Raw genomic sequence first — 14,135 nt, forward strand, 5'->3', positions numbered from 1 at the left:
ATGACATGGGGGCGATAGACCCTTGCTGCCTAGACTGCTTGAGAGGGAATAGCCTTTCTCCGAGAACTGATTGCATAGGGCAGATTGATTTGAGCTTATGTTTTGATGGAGAAGCAGCAGGATTTGGTAAACTGGCCAGCAGAGGGTGATTGGCCCCCCCTGCTCTCTTAGGAAATAATTATAGTTGGTATGTAGTCATTCTTGAGCTTAAAGCAAGCCAGCTATATGTGAGATAATCAGACCTTTAGAGAATTCCTGTTATTTTTAAGAGCAGCTAGGATTTGACAGATTATCATCACTCCTGATCCATCTTGGAATTGAAAGAGTTGGAACTTGGGAAGAGGAAGACTATCCAAGAATCAGTTTTAATGAGAAATTTTCCATCTATAAAACATCTGCAAATAGAGGATTGGCATAGAGACTAAGATGAAATATGCCAAGTGTCTAGCTCAGTACCTCATCTGTAGGGAAGAAAAAATACTAAGCCAATCAAGAGTTCGCAATCTCCCATTTGGAGGAAGTTTTATCTGAACTTCATCAGTGGTCAACATGGGCATGGAGTAATTGGGTGAATTTCCAGTGCTTTCCTTCATGCCCTGAGGTATCTTGACGAACGACTTTGCCCCTTTCCAATGGAAGGGGAAAGTAAGAGCCTTTATGGAAAAAATGTCTTAAGTTTTTTTATGGTCTTTAGCTATATATAAATTAATATTTTGTATCTTTTTTTCTTATAGATAGTGAAAGAAAAATTTGCTATGGTAGCACCAGATGTCCAAATTGAAGATGGGAAAGGAACAATCCTAATATCTTCAGAAGAAGGAGAGACCGAAGGTATCATACATTGCATTTATTCACTCCCCTCATTTGGGTGGAAACTGTATACATGAAAAAGTAACATTAGTTTGTCCATTTACTATACATGTTACTCAGTATCACAGCTGATGGGGGCAATATTTGGTCATGGAAGTGCTCTCCCTAGGTGGCACTGCCTTGCTGGGATCACTGCAATTCCAGGTCTGGGGACTCCCGTGTTGTCAGGGTATCTCAGGGACTGTTTCTCAAGAACCCAGTGCATAGTCAGGTTTACAGTGACCATGATGCTCTTGTTCACTAACAAGGAACCACCTTGCCTGTATCATGGATCCTGGGAGCTGAATCAGTAATGAGAAGATTGCTCTGGCTGTTACGGTAGGAAGGGTAATTTAAGGCTATTAGGTGTTTTGTCCAAGAGTAGAGAAAGAAGCCTTGATAGCCCGTTATAGAGCAGAAAGTAATGCTGAAAATCAGTGCCCACTTTTGGTTTTCTAGGCTTTCCTTTTCAAAAGTTTAAGCAGGTCAGGGCACTTGGGCGGTACAGTTGGTTAAGCGTCCAACTCTTGGTTTTGGCTCGGGTTATGATCTTGGGGTTGTGGGATTGAGCTCCGTGTTGGTCTGTGCGCTCAGCACAGAGTCTGCTTGGGATTCTCTCTCTCCCTCTCCCTCTCCCTCTCCCTCTGCCCCTCCCACTTGTGCACTCTCTCTCTAAAATAAATAAATCTTTTTTTAAAAATGCAAGCAAGTCATCCCTTAATGCATTTATTGTAAAAAGTATGATGCATTTGATTCTTTTTCAGCTTTCTTAGAATTAGTTATGGTTATGTCCCCTTCAGACTGCACTAGTCTACGTTCCCATACCTCTTTGGTCACTTTGGCAGCTCATCTCTTTGGGCTCCTGTTTTAGTTGATTTCTCCACATCCCCAATTTTGTCAGTGTACCATTACTTTAAAAACCTGGGGGCAGTTTTCCCCAAGTACATGATGTATTTATTCACACATTTGTTCATTGGTCATTTATTCAGGACACTTTGCCCTATCCTAATGAGGTTATTCAAATGTCAAGCCTTTACATTAAAACCTAGTGTCAGGATTCTTGACTGTAGATTTTGTCAAGAAAATGTTTGAGATACTAGGTCATGAGTAATTCGAGGCCGTGTTTTGGATAGGTAGTAGTCTATTTTAAGAAATCTAGTTGACTATTAAGCCCCATTTTAGCCAGCTGTCTTCATACACACAGAGAAAGTTTATCCATGACTATACATTCTCTCCTTGGTTCTGTGGTTCTGGCCAGCTCTTTCAAATGCTAGGACTTTAAAAATGGAAACAGGTCAAGAATCTCTGTGGCTTAAATCTCTGGCCCTTTTCCACAAAATACATGTGCTACTGAGGGGGCTAGCATTTATTCAAATATGTTTAGAGTCCTTCTGTGTTATAGGTATAGTCCTAGGTGTTTATAATTCAAGAATGAATAAGGCAATGGTCCCTGTCTTGAAGTACTTTAGAGCCTGGAAGGAGAGGAGAAATGATGAACAAGTGGATTTAGTACAATCTAAGAAATAACTATAGGAACAGACGTATAAGGTAAGAATTAGAGCCTTGTAAAGAGAGGAGGGTCACGGGAGAAAGGACTCCTGGGCCAGTTCCTAAAGATGTAAAGGCCCTCTGGGCAGAGAAGGCAGTATCTGCACTTGCACAGAATCAGCAGCCTTTACAAACGTAAACGGCTTTTGGAATGGCCGGTTATTTGTTTCAGTGGAAAGTGGGGTGCTGCGGGTTAGCAGTGGTGGCACAGCTAGAGGGCTTTCTGTGGCGTACACGTGACATGTGTTTGTCATCCTCTTCCCTCAGTGCCCTGCTACCACCAAGGCTTCTAAGCAGGGAAGTAATATATTAACTTCTAGCATTGTCTGCCGGGGCGGGGCGGGGGGGCGGTTAGGCATGTGAAAGAAGAAGCGGGGAGCTATTTAGGGAGGAAAAAATGAAGGTAACGAGGGATTTTTACTGAGGCAGTAGCAGATGTCATGGTTGAGATTTGGAGTCAGAGTTCAGGGGCCAGGTGAGGAAAAGTGGCATTGTTGGGCTGATACAGGACTGCCGCCATGACTCTGGCTTTAGAGATGGTGCTAATTGACGAGGATAGAATGAATGCACAGTAACTTTTTTTTTTTTTCAAACATGTTGGGTTTGAGGAGTTTGTAGTGAGTGGAGAATGTGAGAAAGGACTTGAGGATGGAAGTGTGGGTAGGAATTATAATTCTCTGAAGGCATTCCAGGTAGATTAAAAAGTTAAAATAAGAAACCTGCAGGGGCATCCCCGCGGCTCAGTCAGTAGAGCATGCGGCTCTCGATTTCCAGGTCATGAGTTGGAGCTCCACATTGGGCATAGAGTTTACTTAAAAAAAAAAAAAAAAATCGGGAAGGGGGAGGAGGGGGGATTGGTTAGCCCGGTGATGGGTATTAAGGAGGGCACTTACTGCATGGAGCACTGGGTGTTACACGAAAACAATGAATCATGGAACATTGTACATCAAAAACCAATGATGTATTGTATGGTGACTAACATAACATAATAAAATTTAAAAAAAATCTATAAAAGAATTAGAAACTGTCAGTAGTTTCTGGGTTTCAGATTCAAGGAGGGAGGATCCTTTCTAAGCATTTTCCTTATAAGCGACAAAAGAAATTATAAAAACCAACAAAGAAAAAGATTACTAGATCATATAGAAAAATCACGTAAATTTAATGATAACTAGAATTTAAAATACAGTTTACTTAGTATGTGCCAGGCACTACATAGGTCAACAGGTTCTATACACTCTGTGCCCCTCATGGAGCAAATACTCAATAAAGCGCAGTCTGTCGTGAAGAGGGGGTGAAACTGGGAGCAAAGTGAGGAAGCAGTTTTGTAAGTGATACTTGAGTGCTTTTACAGGTCGAGAGAAGAGCATTTGAACGTGCAGGAGAGAAAGGGTAATTAAGGCAGAAAGACTCAGAAATAGGAGGAGGTGGTGACATCAAAAGTTTGATTGGAAGAATTGTTCTTCATTGGAATATTTATAATCCATGTAGCAAAGATTTATTAAATGCTGTGGGTATTAGGCACTGTGCAGAAATGACATGTAGAAGCTAAAACTAGATTGGAGTGATAGGGGAGGTCCCGTAGGCTCATCATTGAGAAATGTTGAAAAATGGAAAATCCATTCAAATCAACAAAGTTTTCTCATTTTCTGAATTATAGAATTTGCTGAAAAGTAGTTTGTTGGAGTTGTCATGGATAACCTCTTTGCAAGTAGAATATATTTTGAACAACTCTAAAAGTTGTCTTCCAACTCCTCCAGGATTCCAGATTAATTTGGTTTGAATGGGAGAATGTTGTCAGAACTCCACACGGTTTGGTTCTTTTTAAGCAGTTTTAATAGTTGGAGTATTCTTCATTCAGGACTGAATTTCTAAGTGCCTAATATTTTAGTGCATTAGTTTGGTAGAGTCACCATTCCAGAATACACAGACAGGGTGACTTAAATAACAAATTTATTTTCTCATAATTCTGGAGGCTACAGGTCGTTAAAATCAAAATGTCCACAGGTTTGGTTTCTCTTGAGGGACTTCTTACAAGGATTCTGGTTAGGTTGGATTAGGGCCCACCCTAACAGCCTCATTACAAGTTACTCAGCTCTTTAAAAAGCACCATCCAAATACAGTCACGTTCTGAGATGCTGGGGTTAGGACTTCCAACATAGGAATTTTAGGGGGCAACCAGAATTCAGCTCATAGTAGGGGTTTAATCTTTTTTAAATTAATAGGATTGCTCCAGTGGAATATATAACTGAAGTATCTAAATTCCTTTCTAATTTCTTAGCTAATAATCACAAAAAGCTGTCAGAATTTGGAATTAGAAATGGCAGCCGGCTTCAAGCAGATGACTTCCTTCAGGACTACACTTTATTGATCAACATCCTTCATAGGTAGGAACTATTAATATTTTAAGTGTAAGAAATTATTTGAATATAAAAACTTTAAAGTGAAGAAAAAATGTTTTCTTACCCTTAAGCCCTACTGTTTGTTTGAAACCATGCAGTATATTTGCTTGAGTTGGCTACTAAGTTCCCTGAGGCTTGACCTACGGAAGAATTTGGGAATTCAAAAACAAAAGGGATAGGCAAAAAATATTTAAGGGTAAGTCATCATAGTGTCTAATCAGAAAGATCTAGAAAAGGTAGAAATCCAGACATTTGAATCAGAAGTGAATTCATTTTGATAATTGAACTAAAATAAAAACTTCTATTATTTTAAAGATTCATTAGAAGAAATCTTCCTCCCATTAGACAGATATTTCATTTGTGGTGTATAACAATAACAAGACATTTAAAAATTATCCTATAGAGAATTTTGAATCATGTATTTTTTTCTTTTCGATTTAATGTCCTGCTATTTTTATAAAAAGCATTCATGTGCTTGCATTACAGAATATTTACGTATATGTAACAATTAGAATGAGATGGTCCTCCACTTTGGTATGGTTAGCTGTTGAATAAGGTGCATTTTTGTGCATGCTCCCATTGATAGACCCAAACTACACAGTGACTTAGACTTTTGGGCACCATCTAACAAACATGAAGGGGGTTGCCATCTGCATCCAGTTTTGCCAATATTGCCATCTCTCTATGAACTTCAAGCTTGTGTAGTTGTTTGGAGAATATCACATTTTATGTACTTGTTTGGTTTATAAAAAGCGTAAAATGACAGGAAAAACTGAATGTGAGTTAGTAGTAGTAAGTACAACTTTCACAAAGTTAGACAGTTGAGTCAAAGATAGATATTGCTAGGGAGTGATCTCTAGCCTCAGACACCATTAGATGCCGGTGGTGTGCTTGTGTTCAATTATACAAGAAAAAACAACAGAAGGACATGTACAGTAAAATGGAAATATATCAGATGGTGTCTAAAGAGGAGGCATAATTAGGGTTTTTTTTATCATATTTTTTAGCTCTCTGGGAACAGAACCCCCCCCCCCCCTTATAACATGTAAGTCTTTTGCTTGACTTTCATGCATTAAACTTTCATACATGTTTTTGGGAACTCATTACCAAAGCAGGGTGCTGCTGGTAAAGATGGGAAACCCAGAGCCCATGTAACCCCCCTATTCCTAAAACACCAAATGGCCCTGGTCAAGAGCAGAGTAGAGTGTGTAAATCTTTAAACATGGTAGCTGAAGAAATAATGCCTAAGAGCTAGTTTGGGCCACAGAGTTTTGAACTCCATTTTCTGCTCTAGCAGTAAAAGTTGTGTTAATATTTTTTAAAGACCTTTTCCTTGATTTGAAGGGGCATTGGTATTGACCATTTGAATTATCCCAAAAATTTGTTATGTGCAGTCTTATTTTTGGTTTTATTAGCTCTTTGAAAATCAGGATCTATTTGGTGTGTACATCGTACTTGCACTTAGAGCTTTGAGGAGCAGTGTCTCTGTTGTTCCTTTGCTTTTGTCAGTAGTCGTGGTGGCCCAGTTTTACAGTGTGTTGTTCTTTTAACAGTGAGGACCTAGGGAAGGATGTTGAATTTGAAGTTGTTGGTGATGCCCCAGAAAAAGTGGGGCCCAAACAAGCCGAAGATGCTGCCAAAAGCATAACCAATGGCAGTGACGATGGAGCTCAGCCTTCCACATCCACTGGTGAGTCATGGCCCCAGCCAGCCAGCACTTTAATTATCCACCAGGCAGGCCATTATATAGAAACGAACTATGATTATTTTATGAATTTGACCATAAAACAGAAATCCATAGGACGATTAGAGGTGTGTATTGATTTGGCGTTGATTGTTTTAATGGAGCTCTGAATATATGAACCAATGAAGACTTTAAAGACTAGGGGAAATTCTTATGGAAAATAGGAACTGTTCGTTTTTGTTAGTGGGTTTTTACAACTGGAAATGTCCGTGAATTGACTAGTGCATGAAGATACTTCATCCTTTGTAGTAGTAGTTTTGGATTTTGGGTACCTGTTTTATTTAGGGGAAACAAATCAATGCATCTGACTATTTTGAGTGAACAGATGCTGTAAGTATAGGATTTTTAGCATTTCACAGTCTCTCAGAACCATTATGACTTTGGTAAAGTGCATCAGAGGCTCTGTTTCCCTGGGTTTTCAGTACTAGTGCTTGGTGCTTTACTGTGTGCTCAGATTTGGATGTTTTCTACCTACCCACATCCCACAACAGCCCCCCTCCCTTCATTCTTTACTCAGGAAACTAAAAGTTACCAACTTTTTTTACTTCTTTGTTTCCATTTCTTTAACCCTGTGTCTTTGGTGTTCTTTGGAATATGGTTGTTCTTGGTTCTTACGTTCTCTGAGAATTTTAAAGATGGACTTTGAGACTAGCTAGAGTGTGGTCCACCTGAGCCATGGGGTCATGACCTTTTTCCCTCTCCAAAAATAGAAAAGTCTATCATTTTCCTGTGAGGAAGGGACTGTGGTAGTTTTTCAGAAACCATAATTTGAAATGTGAATTGATTGATCCCTTACTGTGGGTAGGTTTGGGAGGCAATAGCAACGAGTAAGATAGGTAGGTACTCTGCCTTTGCTTTGGCGCGGGGGGTGGAGGGTGGGTTGGGGGTGGTACACGAAACCAGCTGTGGTGTAAGGTTATGAGCATGCACGGTAGAGCCCACTGCGTGGATTTGAATCCTGGCCTCATCCTCTGCTATTGTGTGACCTTGGGCAAGTCAATCTCTGTACATCAGTTTCCTTTTCTGGAAAACGGATAATAATGTTATCTTCTTTATAGGGTTGTTGTGATGATTAAATGAGTTGTTATATGCAAAGTGCTCAGAACAGTTCCTGGCACATTGTAAGTGCTATATATATGTTGTTGTTGTTGTTGTTTTATTACTATTACTACCACTACCAGTATTAGGATATGCACCCTCCCCTTTTCTGTTGGAGAAATAGCAACAAGGAGCTATAATAATTTGAGTTCTATAATGCTTGTTACAATTTTTTGTTAAGATTAGAAAACAAATCGGTGCTTGTTACAGAAAACATTAAAACAGTACAGAAATGTGTCATGTATAAAGTGAAGGTTCCCTAACGGTAGCCTACCATTCTTAAGTTTGGTGTATGTTAGAAATGCCAGCTTTTCACTTTCATAAAATATTAGTAAATCACTCATAACTCCCACACTTGTAACCATTTTTTCCTTTTTTTCTGAAATAAGCACAAGAGCAAGATGATGTGCTCATAGTTGATTCAGATGAAGAAGGTCCTTCAAATAATGCTGACATCAGTGAAGAAGAGAGAAGTCGCAAGAGGAAATTAGATGAGAAAGAGAATGTCAGTGCAAAGAGGTCCCGCACAGAACAGACAGAAGAGCTTGATGATGTTATAGCATTAGATTGAACAGAAATGCTTCTAAACAGAACCCTCTTACTGGGCAGAACCAGGTTATTTGTTATGTTCTTTGTTCCAAAGGGAAAAAATTGACACCAGTGACTTGAAGATGATTCTGCTCCCTTTGAAAGCAAGCATTCATTTTGCTAGAACAATTAGAAACACTGCAGTATGCTGTATTGAAAGTAGGAATATAGTTTTAAAGCCCTTTGAACAAAGTGTGTGCATAACCAGTCATGAGATGAAACAACACGATGCATGTTGCCTTTTTAATGTAAATACCCTTAGGTATCATTTAACAGTTTTAAAATATTGTCGTTTAGTAAAGTTGATACCTGGTTATAAATATTATGCCTTTATTTTTGGTTAGAAGAAGAATTATTTTTAGCCTAGATCTAACCATTTTCATACTCTTAACTGACTGAAACAGATGCAAAGAAGTATCAAGTGCTATGCATTGAAATGTGTTTTTAAATGTTAACTGGCACTATGTATATTAATGTAAAACAATGTTAATTTACTCAAGTTTTCAGCTTGTATTGCCTGGTATGTCTGTGTAAGAAGCCAGTTTTTGTGTATTGTTACAGTTTCAGGTTATTTATATTTGATGTTTTGTAGAACTCAAATACGACTATACTGTACTTATGGACCAAATAAATGGCATCTGCATACTTGTTACACATGCCTGCATAGTTCACGTCTCTGCTGCCTTACTGGGTTTATGTATTACTGCAGGCATGAGAAATTCTTTCCTTCTAAAGAGTTAACTCATAATGAATGTGAAAGTTAAATGATCTCCACTGTTTGCCATAGATAAGTACTTTCTAAAATAAAGCTTTTATGGCAGTGTTACTTTTTAAGTTTGGATTGTAAACAACTGGCCTTCTGTTGAGAACATTAAGTGATCTTTGCCCAGCCCCAGGAACTTAGAACTTTGGATTTGAGATTCCAGAGCAGGGGAGAGTCTTCCTTATTCTGCAGTCTTCTCTGGGTTGCCCCTCCCCACCCCCCCACCCCCGATTCATCAGAGTCCCTTCTTGAGTATACCATTTAGGGTCCAACTCCAGCCTACAGAAGTGGCCAGACCAGCCCTGGATGGATCAGCACCCATGTCTCCGCCTTGGACCTCAGAGGGCCTTGGCCCTTAGGGTACTCTCCTCACACAGATGTGCCTTGAGTTTTCAGATAACAGAAACCCCTGAAGCTGTTCCCCCACCACCACCCCATTTGATACCTCAGCCTTTGGTGGTTTTGTGGCTACAGTCAATTAAATTTCAAATTGTTAACTCATTAAATTTTGTTTCACTTTGTATAATTCTTACTCTGCCTTCTAGCTTATTAACTCTTGCTCCTTGTTTTGTATCATTTGTAAATTCAGCATGTAATCAAAGCCTGCAGAAAAATGTTGAACAAGACTCAGCCCTCAGGAGCATGCCGCTTGATGCCTGCAGGATGGACTGACTTCCAGCCTTCAATACAGCACTGGGCAAACTGAAGCCCCACCTACAGCTATATGAGCCCGTGAGGTTCACTTTGCCTTTAGATTTTTAGATGTCCCATTTTCCTCCAGAAAAAAAAATCTCAAAATTACAGAACTGTGTAACAGACAATGGTGAAATATTCTGGAATTCCACCTCTCAGAAATGTTTCAGTTAACTGGTTGGTCACTGGTGATCGTGTTTCAATTTTGAAATTCCATTCCTAAAACCTAACCCTGCCCTTGTAGACTCAATTGTCAAAATGGTTTCCAGCATTTTGTATATTTTATTTTTTTCCCATTTGTACATAAATAGCAGTAAGAGCCAGTTTGATCTGCAGAGATCGGTTTCTGTTTTGGCAGACCAGTGGTTTTTATCTCTGCAACAACTCTATTACTACCTTTTCCAGCAGGTTCTGTCCATTTTCAACCTGTTTTTATAAAATCAGGGTTTATCAGCAAGGCAGGTCCGATACATGGGTCTTGCCCATGTAGACTAAGCAGATCCAAGCTGCCTGCACGCCCCTGGAGCATGGCCACGCTTTAGATGTGGCCTGGTATTTGTGGTTTTCCCGTGCGAGTTGTCTTCTCAGTTGGGGAGCCAGACGCAGAGCTCGTCAGGGGCCTTTCCCCAGCAGCTCCACCCTGAAATACAGTCTGACAAACCATCTTCCAGCCTTAATGGGAACAGTCTGCTGACCCAAGCTTACCTATCTAGTCTGTTGTCCCAAAGATGAGTCTGCATACTTGGCATGTACGAGAGGATTCAGTGTTTTAATATGGAGCCTGACCACGTAAGTAATCAATCAGGCAGACATCAGTGTAATCATCCAAAACCTTCAGTAACAGGCTGTTGAGGAACAGAATCTTTACAGTGTTCAAATGTTGCTGTACAGATAACTCACCAAGGAAAAAACAACCACCTTTGATAATGGACTGATCTGTCCCCGCTGTAATCACATACTCAAACCTGGTATCAGGGACACCTTAACGTGTGCTTCCCAGTGAGATGATACGAAGACTACAACAGCACAGAAAAAAACCTGTTCACCTGAACCTAATGCAGCAGTTAGACCCAACTTCCAGCTGACAGGAAAGAGGGTGTAGAGGAACAAGCTAAACAACATTAGGAGGAAACAAGTACAGAATGTGGGACATTCTTGAACTCAAGTGCAAAATACATGACTAGCAATTCTTGCGATAATTGGAAATTTGAAAATGGGATAAAGTGATAATGGAAGTATTTTCTTAGGTATGATAATGTCCTTGTACTTATGTAGGCCAGTGTCTTTATTCTTCGAATATTAGGGATGAAGCTTCATAACAATTTTTAAATGGCTCAGCAAAATACACAATACAGGAAGAAAAAGATAACATTTATTAAATCTAGGTGGAGACTATATACGTTGTTCATTGTACTATCCAACTTTTCTCTGAAAACTTTCGTAATAAAAGTGGAGAGAGAGATATATATATAGTCTGTATTTTCCTTCTGTGCCTATGTGACTTTCAAGTTTTGTAATGAATACTTATGATTTTAATCAGAAAGGCAATAAAGATTAAAAATATAAGTTGGCATGGAAAAGTGTTGCAGTGATTCCTGGGTCCAACATTGATGAAGTCCGCTTTGTTCATCCTTGTTGCTAGGCTGTGACTTAGGAAGAATTCTTTCATTTGAGCCTCCAGAGAACTAAGAAGAGAGCCAAGTTGCTCCCGGTAGATTAATGGTTCACTTAGAAGTTCCAGAAAACATTTGGTTCATAATAGATGTTCCTCTTCCTGGAAATTGCCCATGGGTGGCCAAGGAACATTGGCAAATTTAAGCTTCCTACTAGCCCTTTGTAATGTACAGAAAATAGAAACTTAGAAAGTAAGTAAAAGAAAACCCAAAGAAGTTAGGGAAGAAAAAACGATATGTTTCTAGTCACTGTGACTTGGGGAGGGGGTAAAGGCCTCCTGGAATCTCCATTTGACCATTTGCGGGAGGATATATTTAGAGAAGTATTTTTATAGACCCTTTCATACTGGGAATACATTATTTGCATTCTGCACACAGGGAACTTTCCCCCCTGCATCTAATTTAAAATAAATTCCAGCCAAAAGTTTATTTGAGAAATTTTTGAACTGTTCTCAATAAAAAGATCATCTGAGTTGAACTACAGGACTATGATGATGCTCTGAAGTTTGACTATATCCCAAAGATAAAACGTTTTCCTGGTAAAATAACAATTTGAGGGTTTTGTTAAATGTCTCTCAGCTTAAAAAATTTTAAATCTTAGCAACAAGTGACGACTTACATAGGGAAAGACTCAGAAAATTTTTACTAGAATGTACAAATACTCCAAGTAGATCTTCAGGCTTTTACTTTAGAAATCCACTGGAGCGCCTGGGTGGCTCAGATGGAGGGAAGGCTCCCCGAGGAAATCCAGAGAAAGGAGAAAGTGCTGAGCAGGCAAAACAAGAAATGTTCTTGATGACAGTTTTGTCTTTGCCCCTTCACTTACAAATATCTCACCTAGGGCCCCTGGGTGGCTCGGATGGTTAAGTGTCTGCCTTCAGCTCAGGTCATGATCCAGGGTCCTGGCATCAAGTCCCAAGTCATGCTCTCTGCTCAGCAGGGAGTCTGCTTCTCCCTCTGCCCCTCCCCCTGCTTGTGCTCGCTCTGTCTCTCTCAAATGAATAAAATCTTAAAAAAAAACTCCAGTCAGTCTCAGAAAAATGTAGGCATTGTGCACACTGCCATTCGCTCATTCTGTAAACGTGTGTTGCATCCCTACTCTGCACCATGCTACTACACTTCTTAGAAAACCGTGCCAACCTTGCCAGCCTGGGTAGAAACCTTTGAAAGCAGTAAGACACTAAGGTCTGGTGTTCACAGAAACTTCTTACCAATGGCAGCAAGAGGTGGTGGGATGGGGATCCTGTGTGTCTCCCAGCTTCCCAGTTAGTCCCCGCGTCAGCTTCCAGCAGCACTAAAAGTCATGAACGCCAACCTCCTGCTCAAGAATGTAGTAACAAAGCTGTAGAAATGAGGATTCCCAAATGTCCCACCCCATGGAACTGCAGGTCGCTGGGGTGACCACCACATACAAAGTTTGTGTATAAATTCCCTTTCCTGGATGCAGGATAAGGTTTCAGGGCAAGGAAGTGAAGGTCCTTCCGAGGTGGCCACTCCCACCCTTAGGAAGGAAGCAAGCTGAAATTATCTGATCCTAACCCTAATTCTTAGATTCGGGGAACCATGCCTGTCCATGGCTTTAGATGTCAATGCTTTGACCCTTCTCTTCCCCTGAAGAGGCCAAAGGGGATACCAGGACCAGGGGAAATTGGCGGACTCAATCTGGTTGAGAGAGCTGGGCCTCAAAGGAGAGGATGGAAAAATCCCTCTGGGCACAGCTCCCAGTAGATGTCCCGCCAGTAGAGGGGCATCAGAGAGCCCGCACACCTTGTGGGGAAACTGGCCCTTAGGAGCTGAGCTGGGAGAGGTAGCAGTGGGCTTCAGGGGAAAGACTTCCCGCTGCTCTCCCCAGGAAGTACTATGTTATAGGGGTAAAGATTGCTGCAGGCTGAGGGAGAGAAAGAAGAGTGGGTCCCAGAAACCCCCATATGGTGTTTGGCTGTGTGCCATCCCTCTTCCCTAGGAACCCAAGGTAAACAGCCACACTTGATTGGCATGAGTGTGTCCCAAGACCGGGAAAACCCGACTCGTGTCCGTAATTGGGGTCCAGACAATACAAACACTACAGACAGATAAGGGGGTCTGATGGAAGCCAGATTACAAGGAGAGACAGGAGGGGGAATCTTTAAACCACCATTAGTGTAGACAGTCTGGGTAGGATTGGCCTCTGGAGAACTACAAGGAAAAGACTATGGTTTAGGACTTAGTGTGAGACTAGCCTGAACATGTCCTGTTCCAGCCTCCTGAGTGTGTCCCCATCCCCAGACAATGGGAAGATTCTGGTTGAGAGGATGATAGGACCAGAGGCCCCACAATTCCGTTGTGAAACTTTAACAGCATAACCCAGGTAGTTAGAACCAGCTCATACGAGCTTCTGAGAGCTGATTATATCCATTTCTTCCCCGCTCTCTGCAGTAATACCATGTTGGTGGTTTGAAATTCACCACAATGGTATTGGTAAATGCTATAAACCAGGGCTCCTGATTAGTACAATTCTCCCCCAAGAGCACTGCTTGCTAATCAACTATCAGCACACCACTGGACCGAGGAAGAAAAGGGCCAAAGAAAGAGGTGAACACGGAGAACATCCCTCCATCAGTGGAGGAGGGAAAAGGCATCAGCAGAGGCTGGCGAGTGAGAAAGCAAGCCTTTTGGGTCATTTCTGTTGGTGGGTCTTTGTTATTAATTACTTAATTACCATTAGGGTAAGCAATGTGTTTTAGCTGACCCTATATATTGTTACTTAGCGGACTCCAATAGACTGTTAAAATCTTGTTAAA

At 40.8% G+C, this 14,135-nt stretch overlaps 1 protein-coding gene across 4 annotated transcripts in view; it reads left to right on the forward strand.

Moving 5' to 3' along the window:
• Positions 1-11,248, forward strand: part of UBA2 (ubiquitin like modifier activating enzyme 2) — a 42,291-nt gene extending 31,043 nt beyond the window's left edge. For 2 of the 4 annotated variants that reach the window (XM_045891236.3, XM_064581290.1), the window contains 4 exons: positions 735-831; positions 4,676-4,781; positions 6,350-6,486; positions 8,028-9,060. In XM_045891236.3, the coding sequence (XP_045747192.1) occupies positions 735-831; positions 4,676-4,781; positions 6,350-6,486; positions 8,028-8,209 (522 nt within the window). In that variant the 3' untranslated portion in view covers positions 8,210-9,060. Of the gene's footprint in view, positions 1-734; positions 832-4,675; positions 4,782-6,349; positions 6,487-8,027; positions 9,061-9,578 lie in introns of those variants that run through there. The other 2 variants (XM_064581288.1, XM_064581289.1) reach the window with 2 other exon arrangements.
• The last annotated feature ends 2,887 nt before the right edge of the window (positions 11,249-14,135 follow it).

The sequence above is a fragment of the Mirounga angustirostris genome, unplaced genomic scaffold, assembly GCF_029215605.1.
Source record: "Mirounga angustirostris isolate CCGP_5_RB_7025 unplaced genomic scaffold, mMirAng1.0.hap1 SCAF_16, whole genome shotgun sequence".
Lineage (NCBI taxonomy): Eukaryota > Metazoa > Chordata > Mammalia > Carnivora > Phocidae > Mirounga > Mirounga angustirostris.